Source organism: Ascidiella aspersa, chromosome 9 (assembly GCF_963924565.1).
Source record: "Ascidiella aspersa chromosome 9, kaAscAspe10.2, whole genome shotgun sequence".
NCBI classification, from domain to species: Eukaryota; Metazoa; Chordata; class Ascidiacea; order Phlebobranchia; family Ascidiidae; genus Ascidiella; species Ascidiella aspersa.
Genome location: NC_139455.1, coordinates 18,632,504 through 18,657,647, shown reverse-complemented (window position 1 = coordinate 18,657,647; position 25,144 = coordinate 18,632,504). Strand labels below are relative to the sequence as shown.

Below are 25,144 nucleotides of genomic sequence, written 5' to 3'. Positions count from 1 at the left end.
TTGGAAAAAATCGGTATCAGTCTAAAAAATTGATATTGGTCGATCTGTACTATGTTCTATTGGCCAAGAATAAATGCAAAGTTTTGTTTCTTCTGGCAATGAGCTATACAGAAACCCCAAAAATCATCTATATTGAAATGTACACTAGTTTATTAGGTTGCTTAAATTTTATATTTATGCATGTGGAAAATTTTGTAATTTAAGTTATATATAGATTTTTATTTAAGGAAACCTTAAGCTTGAGGAAAAATATTTTTCAGAAATTTACTTTCATTCCTTAATTGAAAAGTTGTTTTTTTTTCCTTGTAGCTGTATATATATGGTACAAAATTTGAAAATCAAAATATATACTGACTAATAAAAACAAAGAACGGAAATTTTATTTATGTTTACCATTGGGTCAAGCAACTTTCAATATTTTAATGAAGACTTTGTATTAAAAATGTGGACGAGCAAATAGGAGTAAGATCCATTAAATTCAGCTCACTGTTAACTTTAATGCCCTAACATAAAACATTGCCAAAGGTCACGTTTCATTTTAGAAAGTTTGCAGTATATCCGCTGGTCACAAGATGAATAGGGCATACGCACAGGAAATAGCATAAAGGGGAAGTCTTAGAAAGTTTTTACCGGCTACTAAGAAGTTTTATGCTATGGTTTACAACGGATATAAGAGATATGCTGTTAATTCTTAAGCAATCCCTATCACATTACTACTTTCAGTTTTTGTCAATATTACATCATTTTTTTGGGTTTTGCTTTTTATGTTCGAGCTAAAGAAAAAAGAATTTATTTTGATAAACTTATCAGTACGACCAACTAAAATTACCTTGCTTTTAGTTTATAAATATAACATTTAAATATGTAACACATCAATCAGATAAACATTAATTTAAAAAATTTAAAAAAATCATTTTTTAAACAAATTCAGATAGCCTTATTTAAATTGCCTATAGTGAAAAACTGACTTTGTAAAATTGAAAGTTTTCCAAATCGTTTGAGGTAGGTAAATTAATATGTGGGTTTGATTTTAATTATGCCTCTCCAGCTGCCCGCGATAAAATTGTCCTGTCAAAGCAAGCTCGTAATTGCTAGCATAATTGTGGTGTTTATTTAGAGTGGCACTTGTCTGTTCACAGGTATAGAAATTGTTATGAATAACAAAATTAACATGTTGTTTGAAACCACGTCATAACCTAAAGATCAACCTATATCACTTTTTTGAACTGATATCGATATCCTATTTTTTCAATTTTGTCAACGATACCAATACCGATTTTTTTATATACCTGGAAAATGTTCAAAACTTGAATTAATTGAAATTAAATCCAAATACTGTTGAGTTTATATACCTTCATTAAACTACTATTTTGCATATTAATTGGTGTGATGCTAATTTTAACCCAATTTTTTTAATTAAAATTTTTTTGTTGTACAGGCAAAATGATATCTTATTTTCGTACTAAAATATGCCAAAGTATCGGCCTACATTTACCGATACCGATATATTGGTAGAAGCCAAATATCGTCCGATATTATCGGTAAACCGATATTTTGGTCTATCTCTAGTCATAACAGGAAAGTTACAGCAACCAAAACAAAATTCTTAAATAATCTTGTGTGGTAAACATGAAAATTAACTTACCACAAACGGTTTTTGGGCAACAGACTGCTGAATTGTTCAAGAAAATCGCGGACTTTGGAAATGAACATACAAGCGGCTCTGGACACACCACTCCAGCACAACCTAAACAAAATACATTGTAAAAAAATATGTTACATACAACTTTTGAGATTTTACAAAATGTGGTCCAATATTTATGTTATCAAAAGTTTAGTTATTTTTTTAACAATCATTTTTTTCCTTTAATTGGTGATTAACCTAAGTAATAGGCTTTTTATTTTTAGTTGGACCAATGAAGTAATTTTAATGGTTACAGAATAAATAATGAAAAAACGAAACTCAGAAAATTAAATTTAATATTTTCATCACCCTAACTTAAATTAATATCAACATATAATCACTAATAGCTCTATGCATACCACAGAAAATATAATAAATAGGAACATGAAAATTTATTGCTTGATAAATACTAACAGTTACCAGGTGGCTTTGCTTCGCAGGTAAACTGAAGGAGCAACTGGCATAGTAAACAGATCTTTAAAACAGTGCTTGGTAGATGCATATTGTGTTTGTGTATGAAAGTTACAGAAAATAGGGCAAACTACAGATGTAACAAGGCTCCAGGCAGTCAAATGATTTTTGAAGAATCGGGGATCATCACAATTGAAGCTGTTTTAACTTGGATTTGGCAACTCTTGACAGGACGAAGCATAAAATACACTTGAATGTTATCCAACGCAGCGAAGCCAACTGAGCAATTTTACTGATTTACAGTACTGAAAGTATTTAATACACAGCTCACCAAAGCTGTAACACAAATGATTAACTAAAATGCAATATGATTTTGAAAACAATGTAATTAATGCAGTGGAATCTAGTAAAAATGTAGCAAAATAGAGACATTGACATGTAACAAAAAAGATTAAAACTCCTGTTTCGACAGAGAAACACCAGGTTAAATTATTATTAAAATAAACAACATTGAAATTAAATTTTACTTAGATTATCAATTTTACCCCAAAGGTATGCCAGCAAACCCGCACACTTTCAAGTGATTATAAGGTGTTGTAAGAATTCTTTAAATTACTTACAGCTTTAACAAATTAAACCTGTGTAAAGACTAAAGTTTAAAAATTTAAAATGGTCATAGATTTAAGATAAACCTGACAATTATATTTAACTACACGCAATTTTAATTTTAGATAACCCACCTTACTTCGTAAAAAAGTTTCCAGCGAAACAAAATTAAAAAAAACTTTAAAAACACTCATAACCGGTAACCGCTAAAACCGGAGCCTGACTACGTCAATTTTAATCGTATGACTAACTATTTTGTCTTTTATGAGGGTAAATTATCGCAATGAAACATAAGTTTTTGTCTTACTCACACCAAATGCATGAAGATAACAGCGTACGGAAAATATGCGCCTGATAATAACATTAAGCTGCCAACACATAATCTTCTATCTTCTTACGCCTTCTCTTTTCTCGGTTTATTTTTGGCTGAAGTAAAAGGGAGTAACTTTGACCTATGGACTGCAGCGCATTCCGCTATCCTAAAACGAAGATAACAGTGTTGTTGTAATCATTATAATCGCAGTTTTTCGCCAATTTTTGCTTAAAATTATTCAACTTTTCAGAACTATTATGTATTGTTAGGGTAAGTCAAAAAATGTTAAAAAGTCTAAAAAAACGTGCTGTTAACTAATATGATTTAACAGATGCTTAACCTAAATCGCAGTCTAATGATTTAACACCTAATATAAAACTTTTACTACAGAAAATGTTTTTTTGTTGTTATTTATTAAAGGCGTTTGTCAGAGTCTGTTCAATACATTTCAATAAAGTACTTTAGTGATGTTTAAAATTGCTTGTTCAAAATCGGATTTTATTAACCTAATTACGTTTTATAACTTTAATAAAAAGACAGACAAAAATGTTTTTTTTAGTTATTTAAAAGACAGACAAAAAATGTTTTTAGTAAAGGTTATCTTTTTTTCAATTTAGTCAGCGTCCCTTTAGCTTTCGATCTGTGTCGGTAATTTATTTGGATGCTGTGTCCGTAATTTAATTTGGATACCTGGTTAACAAGTTTTTTACCTCTACAACAACTTTCGAGTTCTGCATATATTATTATTCAACAATTATAAACGCAAGAAAAAACAGAAAACAAACGCAGGCGAACAAAATGAGGTCAAACGCAGTTCCTCAAACTTGTGAAGAGCGGGAATGTCGACTGGTGCTTCTGCTAATGGAATCGGACGCATCCTGAAATGATAGGTAGATTGCGTCCGGCCTGTTGGCAGGCGCCGCCGTGTTGGGAGAATTGGCCGGTGTGCCGGCGGAAAGGTTGTTACCCAACGCCGAAACAGTGGAGGAGATACGAGATGGGATGGAGCGCAGAGCTGACACTACATCGTAACAGTAGTTATCGAGAAGGTAACCTCAAAATGAAGACTGTGCGTAAATTTCTATCAGCTATTTTTTTATTTTTTTATTTATGGCTGTTTGGAACTCTAGAATCTATGCTTTAATATGTTAAACACTTGATATGGTTTTGGCCAGTTTTTAACAAAAATTATTTTAGGCTACTAGTAAAGTTTATTGTTCATAACAATAATTTGTACTAATAAGTGAGTTTGGCTATTTATAAAAGTACGCGCCGGATATACTTCAATTTAAGAGATTTGAAGGGTTCCTAAAATTATTTTCTGAAACAGGTTGTTAACAGTAGGTCTATGTCAGGATTTCTCAACCGTGACCTTCGGCCCCCCTGGGGGGCCACGAAGCGGTGATTGGGGGGCCACGGGCATAACTCTCTAGTTAGACATTAGGAAAACCAAAGTGTCGCTATTTTTACAATTTTGTGTTTTTTATTGTGACTGTAAACGTTTCTTGTAACGTTTTGTAACCCATTTGTTTGACATGTGCTTTGACTTGTCAGTAGAGATGTTTAAAGTAGAATATTAGATCACTTTTGTTCGGTTTATCGCGGAAAGTTACGCCTAATTGGTCGTTCGCGACTGGCAAGTTTGGTTATAGGCCTGTCGCTGTGGCGAAACAATTACTGTGCTGCTTTATTACGTAGCTATGCAGTGCGGCGTCAGCGTATTTTCGGGCGGCCAATTATTACTTGCCGATACCCTTGCCTAATTATCAAGTGTCAGACAAATGCTGTCAGCCAAACAACTAGTGTGCAATGCCAGGTGCAACGGTTTCGCAATTTCCTATAAAGGCGTTCAGTTGCAAAAAAAACATTCCATCGTACAATGCATAAAGTGCGCTACAGGGTTATTCAAATATGCAAGGTCATTTGAGGCTAACATTCAAGTAAGCTAATAGTAACGCATTAATAAAAGAAAATCGAGAAATCATCTCGACGAATGTGGCGACTTTGCTTGGCTCACTACAAAACAGAGCCGAAGATAAAAAAAAATAACCAGGTGGCGTCAAAGAACAAGATTTGTATTGACTATAAGTAAGTTAATTTAAATTAAAATGCGTTATTTGAACAATTTTTAGAAGTAAGTGCATTTATTCGTTGATTAATGGCTGTATTTGTTATTAACGTGAAGAAGTAAAACAACTAAATATGTTAAACACAATGCTTGGTGTTTTTTAAAGGGGGGCCACGAGGGTCGAGAGCCTTTCAAAGGGGCCCACAAAACATAAAAGGTTGAGAACCACTGGTCTATGTAGTCAACGACTTACACGTGGCTTTTACTATCGAATGGCAGTTTTAATTCTATAAACAACTAAATTTCAATATGAGGCGGAACATGATGAGACCAAAAAGCAACAATATTTAGAGATACTTTATACCAAATTATCAGATAAACTATATACTAAAACCAAATACACGACAATTGGCCTATAAATAAAACGCCAAAACATTTAAAACCGAAACAATGAGGTTTTTGGACGATTGGGTGTGGCCTTTTTTGGCACCAGCATTCTAGGTGCTGCCGTTTAAAGAACCGGACGGTTTGCCATATAGTTAGGGTGAGTAATGATTGGGTTAGTAGCCTAGTTGGGCTGGGTTGAGTTATTGGTGGTGCTAGGCTAAGGGTATAGGTTAAGGTTCGGTGAACGGTTATTTAGATCTTACTCGGACTATTGTCAAGTCCTATTTCGATTTAGGTGTGATTATGGCTTTTAGTTGTTGATCTATTTTTGGTCTGTTTTTTCCTACGTCGTTTCACTGAAAAATAAGCTATAAATGTAAGGTCTATTTCAGTGGTTCCCAAACTTTTTTATTCCGTGGCATAAATTTGGTTGATAAAACAGTTCGCGGCCCGCCATGTGCCGTTCGTAAACATTTTTTTGTACGTCATTTAGCCATTTTTCCAAATAAGACTTATCGCCCTGACTAATATATAAAGCGAACTTTAATCTAACAGTAACTGAATAATCTTTTTTCTACAGACTGAATTTTAAAAGTGCACTGCCGTGTTAATTACATAGGGGAAAACATAAGTAAGACTACCAGCCCTGCCCACTGATCGAGGCGTCAACGTATTTTGTAAAAGAATACTTTTTGGAAACGCGATAATGTGAGCTGGCGAAACTTTTTCATTGGTAGCTGTAGGGTAAGGATGAAATTATATTGTTGCAATATTTTCAAAAATAGCTCTATGGCCCACTGAAAATGGTCTCGTGGCCCACTACTGGGTCATGGCCCACAGTTTTGGGAACCATTGGTCGATTCAGTGGAAAACTGGAACCATTATATTCATAATAGGTATTTGGATATTGTAATTTTCAAAACGAAGGAAGTACGAATAGGTTAAAGGTCCCTTTTTTTCAATTAAGTTTTTTCATAAAGCATATCAAAAAAATCTCAGTATCTATAACCTGAATGTAACAAACCTAGTCGTGATCTCATTGCAGGAGATCGCTGCTCATTTACAAACACTTCGGAATCGTCGTTCTTCGAAGGCGTTTGCTGCCGGCCTCCATACTGCACTAAATCGAAACATCAGATTAAAAAAAAATTAAATTACTTTATTATTTTATTCTAACCGCACAGTGTCGCTATAAGATCAATACCTAAAATCGCTAGATGTCACTAAAGGCGTGTTAACTTCAACGGTTTAATTAGACACATTTTTATTTACAACGAGACGTATACTGCTAGTAATTTAGGTGTTATTTGTAGGCACTATGAGACTACTGCATTTCCACAAAATGTTAGGAGTGTATAAATACAAGCATGTATAAATTAATAATAAGTGGAATGGCGTTTGTAACCATATTTTTAAATAAATGGCGATACGATGCATATTGTTGGATAGTAAGCTAAGTAAGCAACAGTTTACTTCTGTTAACAAATCAAGGTGTTAAAGATACTAAAGCACTTTTTAACTCTGCAGTCAAAAAAGTAGTGTAAAACAAATCACTACGAGAGTATAATGATCGAAGCAACTGTTATATTCGCGTGCAATAAATAAGGCCGGTCAACCAAATTATGTCTTCTTTTAATAAATGGGTTCTTAATGTTTTTCTTAACGTAAACCCTGAATAGTAATTTGTTTGGGTGGGCCAGGGCGGGCATAAAATCGTTCGGAGAAGGCGTCATACAAAATTATTTTCCCTTTTTTTCATAATTCACTATAAAATTTTAACTAGGTGGGGACCCCTAAATCTAGTCCACGTACCCCACTTTAGTAACGCCTGCTCAAGTTATATGTAGTGGGAAATAAAACTTTGAAAAGTTGGGTACCGCCCATCATATATTTAAGCGTCTAATTTTCACCAACTTTGTAAAGCAGTATTTCAACTATACGCTCGAGCTGCATTATGTGTAACTGTGCTGTAGAACTTAATATTACGGTTTCAATCGTTGCCCGGTATGACTACAGCGCAGATATACAACCACGATATAATATATGGACTTCTATATTGTATTTATTACAACTAATGTATTGCTAATACGCCTCAAGTTTAAGTTTACCTGGTGCGATGTAATTGCTGGATTGACGACGATATAATACATGAACTTCTATGTATTTGATACAACTAATTTATTGCTAAAAAGCCTCTCAAGTTTAAGTTTACCTGGTGCGATGTAGGTACTGGACTCTCCTTGGTCCGATATATCGAAGCGCTTGTGGAATGGGGTGCTCGAGTCAGTCGGCATTATCGTCGCCTGGGTACCTAAAATGGTGCGACGGTTGACTACTTTCCAAGGGGCTAGTAACAAGGCATTTTTGTAACTCTTCGTTTAAACGGGTGTTTGAAGTTTTAACGGGTGTTTGAAGCGGTCAATTCAGAAGCAGACAAATTTAACCAACATAGGATCAAGCCATTTTTTACTCGTTTTTATTGCAGTTTATTCTTTTTATTAGATATTTTAGGTTGTAGTTTTAGGTTTGGTTATTTAATAGGTTGGCTGTAATAGCAAAACAGATATAAGCAACGTATATGTGGCATTTTTGCATTGACTTCGCTTTACGTAAATGCACTCCAAGTCACTGTTTTAAATGACTTGTCTGAAGTCCTTTACTGAGTTAAATGATAAAATCGAAACGATTTTTGATGTGAAATGACTTGACTTGAAGTTGAATTACTACAACAATTACCTGGATCGGACAATGCTTTTTATTTTTTGCAAAATACTGGACTTGATAATAAATTGCAAAGCCAAAAAATCGAGTAGATCGACATCATCTTGATCATTAAGACGTTTAGATACGAGCTTGTATCATCTTCACTTGGACTTGAGTTATTTTAGAAAGTTACTTTACTGGGCCAGATTTAAAAAAAATCTGTGTACAAAGTTGTTTGTGCAATGGTGACACGCAAAATTTGATGTTATGTTTTTTTGACGAATTAATATGTACTGCTGATCATTGAGGCGCGTGAATCTAATTCGAGTAGGATTACGGATGGCTGTTCAAACATTGTTAATTGTATAGTCTCAAAGTTTTATTGTAAAATTTCTGATCCTTTTTGCACACAGTCTGTTGGTTGGCAAACACTAATGGGTTAATAGGTTTAATACTCAATAAAATACGCCCGCAGTTTGTATCACTCATCTAGATCACGAAGAAGGATACGTGAATACAATTTTCCCACGTCATAACAGAATTGATGACGTCGTCCGCTCACGATTCTCGTAAGTGATGGTGATCACTGATCTATGGACATTACGTGCTTGACCACTTTGTCCGCTATTTGCAGTGCTCGCATTATTTTCTGCAACTGACCTTTTCGACATAGTGTTTTGTTTGTGTATTTGCTACGAATCTTTGTGATATGTTCTGGTAAAACACATATTTATATTGTGAAAAACAGGTTTATTAAACAAATAAAACATTTGTACTCTTTTGACACAGTCCCAATTTGATTCTTGTCGCGACATTATAATAAACTCATATTTAACTATAACACTTGAATTACGTAATTTCATTACGTGTGATGTCCTGAAATCGTCGTATATGGGTACTTTATCCAAAGCAATTTATCGCAACAGACATATAATTATTTAGCCTTTGTGATTTTCTTAAAACTGTTCGAGGTTTGCTTTTAAAAACTATATAAAAATATTCGTGCCTGAGTATATTAACCGTTCTTATACAATTGAGTCTAAAACTCTAGTGCATTTTTTATCTGAATGTTGTTTTGGCCAATTTTGGTCGCGACGCATAGGATAAGGCAGTGCTTCCCAACCAGTGGGTCAAAGCAGTTTTAAGTGTTAAAGTTTTCTATTCAATTCTGAAATTATTGCATTGGCATTACGTAACATTTATGCAACAATGTAACAAATACGACTTGAACTAATAATATTCAATATGCAAGATTAAGTCTCACATTAAAACTAAATTGCATGTGAAACATTGTTTCTTTTCCGTTAATATGTTTTTCATTAGTTTGGTCATCATTGCGGGTCGCACAATATAACTTGCATTAAAAGTGGGTCGCGAACGGAAAAAGGTTGACAAGCACTGGGTTAAGATACACCAGGGGTTCTTTCTTTACCATGGACCCCTAAATTTATTTTTTGCTTCGCGTGGACCACGGTAGGCAGGAAAGTTTCAATTTTCAAAAATGACGTTATAAATTGACGTCACAATCAAAAATACATTTAAAAATATGCTGATGATCTAAGTAAAATGGAGTCTAAATACATTTAGGACAAAAACGTTTGTTTTAAATTAAACTCTTTTCTTTGAAAAATTGAAAACTTCTTAAATATACACTAATATTTCAACTTGCCCTTCATAGACCCCTAAACTTAGTTCACGGAACTCGAAAGGGTCCACAGCCGAAATTTTTTTGGGGGGGTGGGGCCAAAAAGTCTAAACATTTTTGTTTAGCTTTTGTCATTGTATTAACCGCTGTAACGAACACAAATAATGCCGAAACGAACACAAATAAAAAAGTTTCGAGCAGCAACTGACTGAGTGTTAACGCAATACTTTAAAACCATTCAAAGAGCAAAAACTATGGAAAAGTAGTAAAACTACATTAATGTATAGCAAACGTAATAGTAACTACATCGTTTGTGACGTAACAGTGCATCACAATTGATGGTTTGGCATAAATGCTAAAAAAACAAATTAAGAGTAAAACACTTCTAAATTTTTTGGGGGGCATGGCTCCTCAGGCCCCCCTGGCAACGCCTATGCATAGACCCCAGTTTAAGAACCCCTGCGGTACACTGAATTAAGCGCATACCTTTAGCGCTGGAGTTTACCAGGTCGGCATACTCTCCCGATGGCTTGGTGGTCACCGACACTCCTGCTCCTCTCCCACTCTTTGATCCTCCACCTCCTCCTCGCGCTCTTTCTCCTATTCCTCCCTTATTTCTTCCGGGTCTCGCCGCTCGAATTTGGGCGTAGGTAAGGTCCTGGGCCGACGAGACCAGTGAAGCGCTCTCGTCACCCCCCGGATTGGGGGTGATTTGAATCGAGGGGATCATGACCGGGAAGGAGGTGGGGTCACGAAGCGACCCCAGGTTGGGGCGATCCTTGTTCGGGTTGTTGTTGGTGGTGTAGATCTGAAAAAGCAGGGAAATTTTTCTCATGTGTATATTCAAGAAAATCGAGCAAAAAAATACGATATTTGTCATGCCGTGAACTCAATATTTCTGGTTTATTGAAATTAACCTTATGGGTAGAATTGATGAGCAGATGAGCAGAATAAGGAAAACAAGAATACTCTAGTTGTTTAAGTCGGACTAAGCTACGGTTTAAAATTATTTTTTTTATGTTTTTTTATGTAGGGTCCTAGAGGTTACCCACCATTGTCTCTAGACCCCATTTCTCCTCGTTGGAACGCCAGTTGATCTTCGCAGCGACGCCGGCAAGATTGAAAAACTTTCAAGAACAAGCAAAAACCCATCACCCAAAAATAATAATTTATCTTGGTGCGCAAAAAAAAATTAAGTTTGCACCAATTAAAAAACACCCCTTTAATTATCTAGTTATTCTTCCCCTAACGGTGTTAGTGCCACAGGAGCTTGTTATTTGTTGTTATACCTAAAAGCGTCGACCTTGTGGAAACCGGTGAAGAGTTGGAAAAGCTGGAAAAGTACAACGTGCCAAAATGCCATGTAAACTGACCTATTTTCGCTCATTAATTGTTTCCTGACTCGTCAACACGGCAAAGAAACACGATACACGGACCGCTCGGCGCCCTTTGCGAGTCTGCCAAACTTGTACATTGCGACAGGAATTGAAAAAAAACTCTCGTACAACAAAGATTTGTAGTATTAGGAACTGTCAGTATTGCAGGACTGGCGGTTTTAACATTTGACCACAATCAGTTTACCGTTACCGCTGTCAAAAGGCGGGCGTCAACGTTCTATCTTATGGCCAATCTTAGGATATCAGACGACTTCCCAATCATACATGATAGAACATTCTGCAAACGGGACGTTGGACCTATTGGACGCTACTATCAGCGACTATAGCAGTTTGTATGGTATGAATGTGTCTTAAAAGCAGGACCACAGCAGCATGTTTCTATGAAGGCAAACTGGACGAGTTGAAAGCTAGCCAAAGCAGAAACGATCTTTTACTTATAAATTCGTCTCTCACCTGGTTATTCGAAAACAGAAATATGCAGTGTTGTAAGCAAGTCATTTGGAAATGACTTAGTCTCAGGCATGTCATTTAAAAAATAACTCCAGTAAAGTCGAAGCTTTTTTAATTAATAACAAGTCAAGTCCCGTTCAAGTCATTATAAGACCAAGTCAACGTTACGTAAAGTCAGTAACACAAAATAAAACGTTAAGCTCTTAAATTCAAAACTTGTCTGATATTTTCTAACATTAACTTAAATCTAAAAAACGTAACATGGGGGAAACAAATTTTTTTGGTGTGCAAATATCTTAAAAGAATAAATTGATCTTGATAAAATATAATTGATGAAACACCTAATTATAAAACAAATTATTTAAATCAATAAAGACCAAGTCAAGTCAAGTTAAGTCACTTTTCACAGAAAACTTAAGTCAAGTCATTTAAAAAATTGACTCCAGTTCACGTCTTTGACTTAAGTCAATAAAACACTGGACAAAATGAAGCAAAGCATTACAGGTTTTGTTAATCATCAGGTGTCCTAGTTTCCTAATCGTTAAATATGCTGTTTCTACCAGGCATAGTATATTTAAAACAGGTTCCTCTGGTAACATAGATTATTTTCTACCAACGTTTAGGCTTACCATCCGGCAAGCCTTCGTCAGGGACTGACACACAAAGCCAACAAGACGCAAAGTAAAATCACACTAAGAAAAACGGAGATAATAATGTGCGAGACGCGTTCAAAATTTCCTAATCGTTGTTACATTGTACGTACGGCTTATACAAAAGCAGATAGATTGGGCAGGTCAATTAAAGCGCACATCCTGAAATGCGTTGACAAAGGCACGAACTCCACAAGTACACCTACCTATAGGGAGCGCTCCGCTTTGCAAAAGGATGTTTACCATTTATATTTAGCGACCAAAACGCAGCAGACCAGCATTATTCTGGCCAGCTATTGTAGATAAAAACAGGAATGATTTTGTCAAGAAAGTGTTCTTAAACTATATTGTAAAACCTATAAAGATATTTTGACGTTAATCAGAAACCTGTTTGGCAAATTTATCAGAGAGTTGTTTTGGCAATTATATGGAGTTATAAGTACCTCATGGTGGGTCATAACTTGTTGCATTTTCAAAGGGGTTTAATTTAAGACCATGCAGTTATTTTCGGGGAAACGGAACTTAAGCTCTAAGAATCAATATTGAGCATCGAACTGGTCCCTTCATCAAATGAAACGCAGGAAATTGTAAATGCTTTATATAGCTGCCCCACACAGGTTAGAATTAGGCGAGTTGTTATGTTTGCATGAATTATTATCGACCTATGACGAAATCGCATCATTTCCGTGGCACGAAGGTCGGCGGTGATTTGCAACTGATTTCTGACCCAGATAGGTTACGTCAAACACCTATAGTTGCTATTTAAGCGGCGCAACACGAAAACATTGAGATTAAAGCGGATGGGTTAACAGCATCCCGTGCGCGTGTTGCAAAAGCAAGGAGGAAATGCTCCTGACCGTTTCGCAGTTACGTATGATTCGACGCTATGACGCGTAATGTGGGGTCTTCGCGAGAACCGACCTGCTCTTCTTGACGAAAAAAGAAAGAAGGTTGAGTGCAGAAGCGAAGGATGATGCATATAAATGCTCTTGCGAAAACTGGGGTAGGTTAATGGCACAGCGGTAGTCGAATCACTTATTATAAGCGCGGTAAATTCAACAGTGAAAAATGTGGGGAACCAAACTAGGCTAAGTTTTGTCAAAGTGACCTAATATATTACGTCAGATGCGATTACCGTTTGTCAGTTTATTCATGAAGCGTTCGCTGGCGTTAGGTAAAATATATGAGATCACAGGCGAAACGAAAAAGTAAGCATAAACACGAAAGGCAGATGATGGGCAGAGAGCATTAATATTTATTCAGCCACGTTTTCTATACTAGACTTGTTTCTAAAATGTTTTAACTATCTAAGAATGAATCACGCTTTTATTATACATACGATTGGCAATCAGTTAACGAAAGCTCGAATTTTCCATCTTTGTATTTTTAATTATATTCGCGTGTCATTAAACTGGGTCAATGTATTACGTCAGCGTCCGCTGAGGGGCACATGTTAAAAGCAAAAAGTACGGTTTAGGCTGATAAATTGGCAAATACAAATGTGTGCGTGAGAGTATTAATTATTTAATGTGTGCTTGAAAAATAACTATTTGACAGGCTACGAGATAAGCAGCAGGTATTTTTATACGATAATCGACGCTTTATTGCTAATTTGGGAGTGTATATACGTGAAGTAAAAGTTCAATTTTGGTAATTTTGTTTGGAAGTTTCGTTTTCCTTTCAGTTTGATCAATGCTATACAATATTTATTCAGGAGTGGCAAGTATTTCGTTTTCTCATCCTAATAATACCGATCGCGAAAATCCTTGTTGAATTGCCTATTTGCGGTTACGTTAAAAACACGTTTTATTAAAAGTTACTAATTTAATGAAGATTTTGCTGCAACAAGATTTACCATCTTTTAAGTAACCATGTTGTAAGTTGACGTTACATGAATGCTCGCCGAACCTTTTGGTCCACGACATTCTTAAAAGTTTTTTTTCCCCAAATTTATCGCGACCCTTATTTTTTGACAGAGATAAACTAAATGTTTCCCACCCCCTTCCTCTGCAGGCGTAATTGTTGAAGCAATGCGTATCACAACGGTTTTCTTTGCATTAATTTTGACACTTATCGTCAGGAAATGTGTGCAATTTCTATAAATCTAGCACTTTAAAGTAAAATTAGTACATAGCCCCACTTTGAACACCTAACTATAGCGTTACACGAACCCTAGTTTCTGAAGCTCTGCTTTAAATCAATCCAGGTTTACGTGACAAGGCCTCGAGTTTTTAAGGTATCTGTAATTCACCAACAGCCACGAAAGTTTAAGATATATTAAAGCTGTGATTCTCAAACTGTGTGATGCGCAACACTTGTTTGCCTCGAGACATTTTCGATAGTGTCCTGGAAACTACTTGTAATCTTTGAAAATTACTTTTTCGTGTTGCAAATAGCACACAGGCTAAAGATATTGGGATATTTATTGCCTGGTCTTGTATTACGTGAGATGGTCAAGTTAGGAAATTATTGCTTTTCAGGTAGTGTCTTGCGTGTATTTTAATATTTTTAAGTTCTTAGTGTGCCGCAGGCCCAAAATACAAATCACCTATATAAACGAACAACGTATAGATACGTACATTTTGATTTGCCTTGCCACGAGAAGCTGCTCGACTTGCCCGTCCGATTACAACCATTCCGCCACTTTTAGTCGCTCTCCTGTTCAGCTTGGCTTTTCGCAGTTTCCACCAGATAAACACCATAAGGGCGGCCACGATTTCCAAGGCCTGCGCCGTTCCCAAAACCGCGACCGCTATTTTGTAGCTTTGGCAGGCACCCCCCATTCCACTTGCACTTGTAGGTGCAGTTGTGAAGGCCATTTCAACTGCAATACCACCCAGCCTGGTCCCTGCACAACTGTGTATGGTTGAGATTGCAGGTAGTCTCAAAATGAGTTGCGTGTTGCTTGTGGCAAGAGCGTTTTTGGCTTGACCTGATTTTCTTCCTTGCGGAAAAATGGATGAACCGCTCGTGAGCAATTATCAGCTGCCTTGGAGTGATAATGAAATCGGCCCTTTCGGGTAAAAAACAAACATTTAGTTGACAAATTGTTTCTAGTGTTTTCAAGGTTTGTCTTTTACCGATAATAAAAATTGAGGGGACGTAAATCACAATTTTTGAAAAGAGGCAACTATTTGTCTTAACTGCCAATTCTCTGCTTTAGTTACACAAATAGGCTATCTTTTTAGAGACTGTTTGATTCAGTTTGTATGCGAAAGTCCCTTATTTATAGAGCGCGGAGATAGTACGTTTTTTGACGGTGATTAGCATATAAAAAAGAGATAAAGATCTGCCATTTTGAAAGCATGTAATTTCTTTCCATGCGATCACATTCGATTTTTTGGTAAAGAAATTTGTTATATAATATTGAGGTTTCCGATAACATCTGTTTGGAGGCGATAGCTGAAGTGGCAGTATCGGTAGTCCGATGCGATTTAAAGAGGGGATTTCGAAAATTATTCCCTTTTATACAAAGAAATTATACGACATTTCAACTAGACCCTAGTGATTCGGGACTGAGTTGTATAAACCGACCATGTGTTATACTGAGATAATAAGTTCAAACCTAGTGTGTTGTCTGAAGTTTGATTTGAATGTAATGGATTGCATTCTTTGCCAAATGTTTGTAAATATTTACAGGGAGTACAGATTCACAAATCCGCACTGACAGAGTCATCGAAAGACCAGAAAGTGTGGCATACCGTTTTCGTTGAAAATGAAAATTTGTCTTAGGCCTAACTGTCAAAGGCGGGAAGTGGCGTAGGTAATGGGTTTAATACCTTGACAGCCGTTCACGCACCGAGAGCCTTGTTCAAGTTTCAAACGGCGAAGCGTAACGTCAAAGCAAATTAATGCTATCAACTGGTCGGGGTTTTGAGAAGCGCGTGATAAAAAAGAGTGAGAGGGAGCGGAGAAAGAGCAAGAGGTGTAGGAGCATACGGACAGCTGTTTCCTCGCAGTTTGTTCACACAAGGCAAAAATAAATCAGACGCGGCTGATTAATAGAGACGCCCGAAGTAATGAGAATTCGTTACAGGCGTGAAGTACTTGCGCCAGTGGTAAGAACTGCGAGTAGGAGTTACAGGCACTTTTTTATACCAAGAAGTTAAGACATCTCTTGGTAAACAAAGTGTTCTAACACCATGGGGAGTTTTGGGCTATAGTAACTTGCCGCGACAATTTCCTGTTTTTATCCACGATACGCCAACGCTTTTGACCGCGAGAACAATTCTATGCCTTCATTTATTTGGTGATTTGCGAAATTCTTTCGTTTACTTTGGACATGGGGTCCCACCGCCTTTAAAAAGTCTAATGAAATTTAAGCCGATTTTTTTAATAAATCATGCGCCATGAAACTGGCTCGAATCCGGGCACATAAGTTAGATATGGATTCAATCTGAATTTCTATCCTGTTTTAAATTATATATATCTCAACAAACAGCCTTGAAAACAAAAAAGAAATGACGTATCGTTATTGTTAAAAAGCAGTGGAATTTCCAAAATAAAGGTATCCATAGGTCACATCACATCTAACTATTCATAGCCATGTTCCACCATGAACATCGGAGAAAATCCCTTACTTTTCGCTGTAACGAAACATCATTATTTTAAAATTTCCGTCAAAACGTCAAGCGGCAAAGCACTCTTGCGGTTTTGAATTGTTGCGATTGGAGTCAGATTACCTTCCAGTCGTGAAAAACGGCATCACGTCTGGTCCACGCACACTTTCCAGTGTCGAGAAACTACGTATATCCACAGGGCCGAATTAGTTTTGCTATAACTGTGCTTTTAACAACGGTAAGCCAATGTGGCGTCAACCGAACAGTGATTTATATTGCCTTTTTGAACACCATGCTACAGTCATCATGCAGGCTAGGTGGAACATAAATCACTAAAAAAGTGACTACTCGTTAGTTAAGCAAGCAGGCTTTTATATTTTAAAAAAATCTAAAAGGGAGTGTGAGTTTTACATTAAAAATCTTAACAGACATATCGTCATAGCTAAATCGACACAACACACGACTGTCAATCTTGTGCTTTCCTAGAGACCTACTACCAATTTGGTTCGTACGTCAACACTGTTTGATCAGGCAACCGTAAATAGAGGTGTGTTTGTAAACTTGGCTCTAAATATACTTTTTAAAATTAAGTTTGGCGTTCGATAACGTCTGGGCTTTCTTAAACTGCCTTGGGACAGAGACTTGTTTACTAATGTGTTATATGTTAGATCGACACTTCAGTGGATTTTTCGCATTAGGCCCTGGACTTATTTGTGCAGCTTTTTAAAACTTTGCGCCACTAATTCCACTTAGAACTGTTCCTAATGCAAAAAATTAAAGATCGTTGTTTTCAATGGAAGAAAAATACACAAACTTATACTTATGTATATGCTTTTAGCAGGTAAAGGGATATGCTGTCTTTGGAAATTGCCGTGTCGCATTGTAGCGCTTTTTGATGATTATACGTGCTTTGCATATGTTGTTTTACACAAGCGTAGCGTAGAATAGGAGCAAGGACAGTTCTGTGATGACCCAAATCATGATTTTGTGTAGGTATTCGAGGTCTTTAAGGAACACTGATTGTGGGTTGCACTTACAACCTGTTGTTCTTGAGGCAAAGTCGTGACCGTACGTTTTGAAGTAAGGGATTTTCCGAAAAATTGCTTTCCACAATCACCGCGCCGACATTGCACTGTTTTCCTAGAAAAATACGCGCTTCTCGTCGTTTTGAGGTGCAAGTCGCACATCTTTCAACTTATTCATGTTTTGTTTCACATTCACAGGAATCCTTAGTGCGCTACACAATCTTTAGGAAGCTTTAGGTTATTAATTGTGCTACGTGAAACCTCGTATACCTGGATCTTCGTCCATCAGATTACCTGCGCTATGTCTACACAGCACGTTAATCATACCCTGCCGTAAGTCTGCTTCGTCATTTGCTTCTGGTGTGAGTTTGCTTTTTATATTAAATATTTCTGACTGATTGCCAAAATATTCTAAATAGTGCTTTAAATCCCTATGCAGTTCGTCACTATTATTAAGAATCCTGGTTAAATATTTTCATTAGATCCTTGTCAATTGCATATTTTATCTCTTCCTTTAAGACGACTGACTGCAGCTGAAATGCCGTCCAAATTAGGGCTTTATCCCTTAGATCAGCCTTGACTTAAAGTTGTACATCATAGGTTGTGCAATACCTTGGTTAGTTTTCTACATAGAAACGTTAAGTACATTTTTCTTCTTGCAGACCGGTCCCTCTTCCCTTCACGGAGGCAGACGTGATCGTGATGGCGGTGCTCATATGCATACTCTTTGTGATCGGAGTCATCGGGAATTCGCTTCTTATGATTGTCCTGGTCCAGTCCAAGCAACTCAAGTAAGTAAAGGGAGTTCGTCGTGTGTTTTAACGTCGCTTTTCCGATTTGATAAGACTTTAAAACTTGAGGATCGAGTCCCGGGTTAAAGATAACACGTCACCCGGCAGATCGTCATTTAACTAAGTGTTGGTATCTACAGCCTTCAGTCTTGGGTTATTTTATCTTCTGCATTTCATTTCTTTGCTAATTCCAGTATACATTGAAAGGGTCACCGAAACTGGATAACTATTTTGCAGTTTTTATGGTTCCCTGTTCGTACTATGTTAGAGTTTGCGACAACAACAAAAAAACTGTTATCTATATATGTTTTATTTGTTTGTAACAAAAAAACAAGCGGTCATCTCAATATTTTCCATTTGCCACGCTGCAGATTGATTTAGATAGATGTAATGTCATTAGGTTAAAAATGTAAAAGCAACTCGAGCAAAACATTGTTCAATATCGCTATTTGCAGATCGATGTTCAACCTTCTGATATTCAGCTTGTGTGTGTCCGACTTGGTTTCAGCCCTCATCAGTTGGGTGAACTTATACCGACGAACGTGGGGCTACAACCACTTCGAGATGCCGTCCATTATATGCACGGTACGTGACATTCGAAAAGTCCTTGCATTTCATGCTTTAGTCCGTAACTGTCGGCAAGCTTTTTTTAGCCTATAGGTTTTGCAGTTACTGCAATTTCTCAGCAACTGAAACGCTGGAAGACTCGAAATTACCAGTACAGATAACTAGATAAAAGTTGTGGTCGCTGTACGTTTTTTCTGTACCTTGCCATACAAGAATAATGCATTCGAGATTTCTTTTGTTTTGCTTTGATATCGGAAGAAATATTCGGCAAATTACTTTCCAAAAATGAAGTATGGCTTGAGAATGGAAATCAACATTTCCTAAAATCACAATTTTTGCAAGCCACGTTGTCTTTCGTGCGTGTAACTTGATTTATTACCTCCGGTGCCAAACCTTTTTTAAGAAATTCATATGCCAGGGTTGTTTAATAAAGTTCGCTGAAGCCGCAATATGTCATCCACTTTTGTTGCGTCTGAAATGTTTCAAAGTAAACAAAATGCTCGGAAGTGTAACACTGAACTATAAAATTCGACCCGGTTTTAAATTCTTCTGGGCAAAGCATTTATTTTATAGTTTAACATAACAGCCGATTCTTAGGGTTATTCTGGGTTTTCTGAAGTCTGGCAACCTTAAATATTCACCAGGAGAAATTAGCCATTTACTTTCAGGGATTGTGGTATTATGTTTTTGTAACGTGTATATCCATAGTCTTCAGTAATTTAGTACCCTTAAAATTTGTTTGAAAAATGGACCTTTTAATCAGGGTTACCAGATATATTTATAAATGATCTTGGAAAAATCCTTAAGTCATACAGGAAAGTTACCGGAAATACTAAAAAGACCCCGAAAATAAGGAATATTTTTCTTTGGTTTAGATAAGGGTTTTATTATATAACATTATTTATATATAATATATCATATATATATGTCGTGCGTCTTTGAGAAGTTTGTTCATATTTTGCAGCTGTTCTGGGGCATCCACATTTGGACTTCGTACGTTTCCTCATTGCACATTCTCACCTTCGCTTCCCTAAGGTTCGTCGCCGTTCTAAGTTATGAGAAGTTTCAGGCTGTGCGACTCAAGTACGTTAAGGTTGGTTTAAAATTGTTTCTTTTATTCCCTTAAATTTAACACTTTTCACCAGGAATTTTGAGAGGATAAACGGAAAACAGAGTTACCTAACACAGGTTATAGTTACGTAGTTAACATCTGAATTAATATTTCTGTCCGAAAGCTTTTGTTGTTGGCGTTTGGTAACCTCAATCAGAAATAATTTTAAGATGCTGAAATCTAGTGTCACATTGCGTGCCTATTAAACGATTTTTTGGCAAATATAAGCATTGCACCCCGAATCGCTCATTTTTGTTTATCAGTTAACCTATTTATTAACAGATTGAAAGTCGAGAAATATAGCACCCATTAAAAGCTATTACACATTCTTTAATAATTATACACGATTAGGCAGAAATTGCATGGGTCTTACTCCAGCATATTGGTACGCTTAAAATCGAGTCTACTTTGCCTCATGAGAACACCAGTAAATTTGTCTTTTTCACACTAGGTGTGGATCTGCGTGATGTGGGCCATCACTTTGGCGGGAGCGATTCCTCTGGCGAGATTCAGTGGAGTCGAGTTCAAAGACAGACACGCCCATAATCCCGACTCCAGGTGGCCCGTGTGCTCGCAGTACCTTGCTTGGTAAGAAAGCGTGCTCTACAGAGTCACGCAACTTTATTTTATGACATTTCTAAATGTATTTTTTACTGATTTAAATAATCCAAAATGACAATTAATATCCCGAAAAAAATCTAGTTTAATTATGCCCATGACGTGGTGTAAATTTCCATTTTTAGACCTTTTGGCACACGTTAAATACACACTGTAATTAAACACAGCACCGTATCTTTATTTATTATAATAACAAATTAACACTTTGACCAGTGAATATAATTATCGACCTTTACTGAATTGTGACTCTTCAGTGGACCCTCAACTTTCTGACGACCCTTGTTCACGTTTTGGAAAACAAATTGATTGACTTTCACGAGGGAGATAAAACAAATATAATAATTAAAGCTGTTTGCTGTTATAATTAACACATCATGCCGTCTGCTTTTCTTCTCATCAGACAAATTTCCTGTTTTGAAAACTTTTACGATAAAAGTAGAAGTGGCCAGAACAACAACTTAAATTCCCTTTTCACTGCACAAGAATTATTAGATAGAATATACTATATTTTTTGGGTAGGCTACACTATGCACGGATCTGTAATGTAGCTCGATAATAAATTGCAAAGACAAAAAGGTCGAGTAAATCGACATCATCTTGATTAAGACGTTGATGTTACGAGCTTGTATCATTAACTGAAGAATATACAACATCGTATCGAAACGTCCTAATCAGGATGATGCCGATCTACTCGACTTTTTTGGCTTTGCAATTTATGATCAAGATGCTAAATTTTAGTTTTCAATTAAATTGCTTTAAAAACCTTTGTATTGCGCTAAAAACAATATTCTCTTGGAAACGCCTCCATAAAATGTATACCAATATCCCCGTTTCTTCACACGTATAGGTTGCAGCCATACCGCCTCTACACCATTTCCGCCTACCCAATATTCTTCTACATACCGATTCTGTTGACGATTATTTTCTCCATTGCAATCGCCTTTATCCTTGGCCGTCGTCGTTCTGCCGTTTCCAAGTGCATTTCCACTCAGGGAATGACCAAAAGAATAAAGAAGGAAAATCAAGCCATTGGTCAGTTGGCTGTCGTCGTCACTTCCTTCCTAATTGGATATCTCCCCTTCACAGGTATGGGCGTGTTTTGTGGGTAAACTTTTCTTACTCTTGATGTTTTGTGTGGAGATGATAGGTATCTCCCGTATAGGACAGGGTTTTATCACATACCTATAAACTACAGTGTTGTAATATAGCTTACGTCAATGACTTCAATTAAGTTCACTTAAATCACTGTTTTTAAATAACTTGACTTGACTTAAAAGATTTTGAGCAAAATTACTTGACTTGTCTCAGGTCACTGTGTCAAACTTATTTACTTTAAAAACTACTTGTTTATCTAACTATATAAAATGGAGTGGATTTTAAGGTGGCTTAACATTTAAAAATTGATATTTTATATACTTCCGAAAAGACAACAAGTGTGGTAATTTTTGCTGAAAAATTCCCCTTTGTTTTGCTCCAAACATATACCAATTTATTTGTGTATTTTCTGTTTTATTTCTAACTAAAACTGCCCCGCATATTATACACACAAAAATAAGAGTGATCAGGCAATTTGGCAACAATCAGCGAATATGTGATCCTTCAAGGACCCAATTCGACCCTTAGGTCAAATATCGCACGGTAAAAAAGAACACAAACAGTCGAATGCATTTGATGTTCGATGACATGTACCTCACATTAAAACACTCAGAAAACCGCTTGATTACCGTCGCACGCTATAGCAGAACTAGATGTCGATTGCTTTCGATATGTAAAACTGGCCTGAAACCTCGTTGAGAAATGCCGGCGGTGCGGCATAAAAATAATCGAAACCAGTATTCCCTTAAATAGATTTTTTATATTGAAATTTGTTCGAATAACAATGATTGTTTTTATACTGGGTTTACATAGGTCTGAATGAAATACAAACTCTGTGAATTGGCATAAATTTAATTAAAGTATCAACAGTGTAATTCATCATCGTTTTTCTTTATTTTGTTTTTTAAAAGTTTATACACTTTGTCTTTATTTATTGTTGAATCATGGTATGCCTGATATTCCCAAGTGCTCGAATCGCCTCTACCATCTAAGCTTCAGGGTATGAGACCACTTTAAGTGAGCACAGTGCTATTTGAAAATATTGCAACTATACACATTTTGTTTTACTAAAATAGTTATTGGCATAACTTTGCGTGCGAGTTATTTAACTTCAGCAGACTGATCAGAAACTTAATTAAAGTTACACATCTTGTTTGACAAATAGTATCAACAAATGTTTATAAAATTGGAAAACTTTTGGTAATCAATATGCACTAGTCATAACTAGAGGTGAAAAAACGATGGACCATCATCTGTTTTGTAAAAAAAACATTGGGCCACGGAATTAAATAGTTTGGGAACCACTGAACTAAGGCATCTAAAGAAAGCAAATCATTAGGTGGTGATGCGCGTTTGCCCACGTCAGAGGGAACACGGATAAAAACATGTAAACGAAATCGTTTCGACTCGCCGCTGTTTACATTCGTCATCCGCTTCAAATAAACGCCGTTCGTTTTGACGGGATGTTGCCACTTCCCACCTTTGACAGCTCATAGCCCCGTCAGTTCAACGGGGGCTTTCACCGGTCAACCACATTGGCAGAGGCTTGTACCTGAGGTACAATAGTGAATTTTTCACCTTGAAATAGCGGCCAACCTCATTTTTCTACGGTCTACCATCGTGTATAGTTTTCTCTTCCCTTTTTTTTCTTCTGGCGCATCGCGGAACAGCTTGATATGGCTGGTATCTGTTTAGCGTCCATTAACAATTTGCGTTTAGTTTTAAAATTGGTTGTCTAAAAAAGTTTTAACCATTGGACAAGAAATGTGACAACCAGGGTTAAAGGCTTCTTACCAATAGGTCATTTGATGTTGTTTTGCGGCCACCTTAAGCTTGAAAAAGTAAATCACTGTATTACACCTGTTTAAGCTTACGATAGATTAATTTGCACGTTTATTTAGCCTTCCTAAAGCAACTCAAAATATGTGATATCAGTATAACAGCGAAGGTATTTTTAGGATCGGAGAACAAACTCAATAAATCTAACTATATGTGAATTACAGCAGTCGGCCACCCGATTGTAGGTTTGCCACTCATGGAGTGAGATACACTCTGTATATATATTAGCTCTACATATCGCCAGCAAGCTTAAAAAAGCCCATGCGTAAGCTGAAAGCGAAGTAAACAAACCGGCGATTTGACACTTGCTAACTCAATCACTCACTTGTCCACCGATCTCCACCACTGTCGCTCTTTCACTGACTATACTGGTTTGTTTCTTACCTTACTTCCGGGTACAGGTCGACCAGCGAAACCCCTAAACGTGACATGAACGATTTATTAGAACGAAGCTAATTATAGACAATTTCGTGTTATAAGTAGGCCTACCTCAAGTATGGTCAAACATTGTTTAAGCAGGGTTGTTTAAAGTTTTCAGTCGCTGACCACCTATAGTGGCAAGCTGCAATCGCTTCATTCAACCTGGTTTAAAGAGAATCTATTTTACCCAAGTCAATAATAAATAGGTCCAATAAAGCTAAACAAAGCATAAAAACAACCTCTCCCGTGGATATAGGCACTCAAATCTGTGTTTTTGGTGTTTTATTGATTGTTAAGTCTTGCCTGAGAAGATAAAAAAATGAGAGTAATAAAAGGAAAGAATAAAACCATAGGTTAAATACACTCAATCTCTCCCGTTCTCAGTAGTTAAGCAACTTCGCGTTTGGTTATTAGAAGGGTGACCAACATCGAAGGCTTTCGCCTATGACTAAAGCGATCGCGTACGACTAGCGGCACCACAGGTTGAGAACGACTGTTTTTGCGGTTTCTTCGTTAAATTGGTTTTAAATGGGTCGACATTTAAACACACCCGCATAAACGGTTGAAAATGATGTGACAACTATTTTACTCCTTTAACGAAAATATTTTGTATTATAACTTGGCCCAAAACAGAGCAGTTGGCAAATTTATCGACCTGTACTGTATAAGGCCAATTTAAACGTGCAAATAGCAATATAGCGGTTAAACAAGCGATAAGTTATAGCACCATCCTGAAATGGAGATATCTAACCTTGCTGGCGCAGATTATCTATACCAGGGATGTCCAACCTTTTAGCAGAGTGGG

General features: G+C 36.7%; 3 protein-coding genes across 11 annotated transcripts in view; 2 read left to right on the top strand and 1 right to left on the bottom strand.

Annotated features, from left to right (window-relative positions):
* The window catches only part of LOC146133411 (epidermal growth factor receptor-like), a 49,948-nt gene extending 47,481 nt beyond the window's left edge, over positions 1 to 2,467 (bottom strand). For all 9 annotated transcript variants that reach the window (XM_083397947.1, XM_083397948.1, XM_083397946.1 and 6 more), the window contains exons 1-2: positions 2,105 to 2,467; positions 1,646 to 1,747 (exon numbers count right to left, since the gene is read on the bottom strand). In XM_083397947.1, coding sequence (XP_083254073.1) covers positions 1,646 to 1,747; positions 2,105 to 2,186 — 184 coding nt within the window. In that variant the 5' untranslated portion in view covers positions 2,187 to 2,467. The remainder of the gene's footprint in view (positions 1 to 1,645; positions 1,748 to 2,104) is intronic.
* Positions 1 to 25,144, top strand: part of LOC146133404 (uncharacterized) — a 280,938-nt gene that overhangs the window by 172,886 nt on the left and 82,908 nt on the right. The window lies entirely within an intron of this gene.
* Positions 18,096 to 22,094, top strand: LOC146133410 (growth hormone secretagogue receptor type 1-like). Its single transcript, XM_083397733.1, has 6 exons — positions 18,096 to 18,231; positions 18,561 to 18,689; positions 19,145 to 19,274; positions 20,221 to 20,349; positions 20,819 to 20,955; positions 21,833 to 22,094. The coding sequence occupies exons 1-6, from the start codon at positions 18,200 to 18,202 to the stop codon at positions 22,092 to 22,094; spliced, it is 819 nt and encodes a 272-aa protein (XP_083253859.1). The 5' UTR covers positions 18,096 to 18,199.

What these genes read in the sequence shown, in the direction of transcription:
- LOC146133410 (XM_083397733.1), top strand. Translation starts at nt 18,200, where the DNA reads ATGTCTACACAGCACGTTAATCATACCCTGCC. An exon ending in CACGTTAATCATACCCTGCC is followed by an intron (nt 18,232 to 18,560) that starts GTAAGTCTGCTT and finishes TTCTTCTTGCAG; the next exon opens with ACCGGTCCCTCTTCCCTTCA. An exon ending in GTCCAGTCCAAGCAACTCAA is followed by an intron (nt 18,690 to 19,144) that starts GTAAGTAAAGGG and finishes CGCTATTTGCAG; the next exon opens with ATCGATGTTCAACCTTCTGA.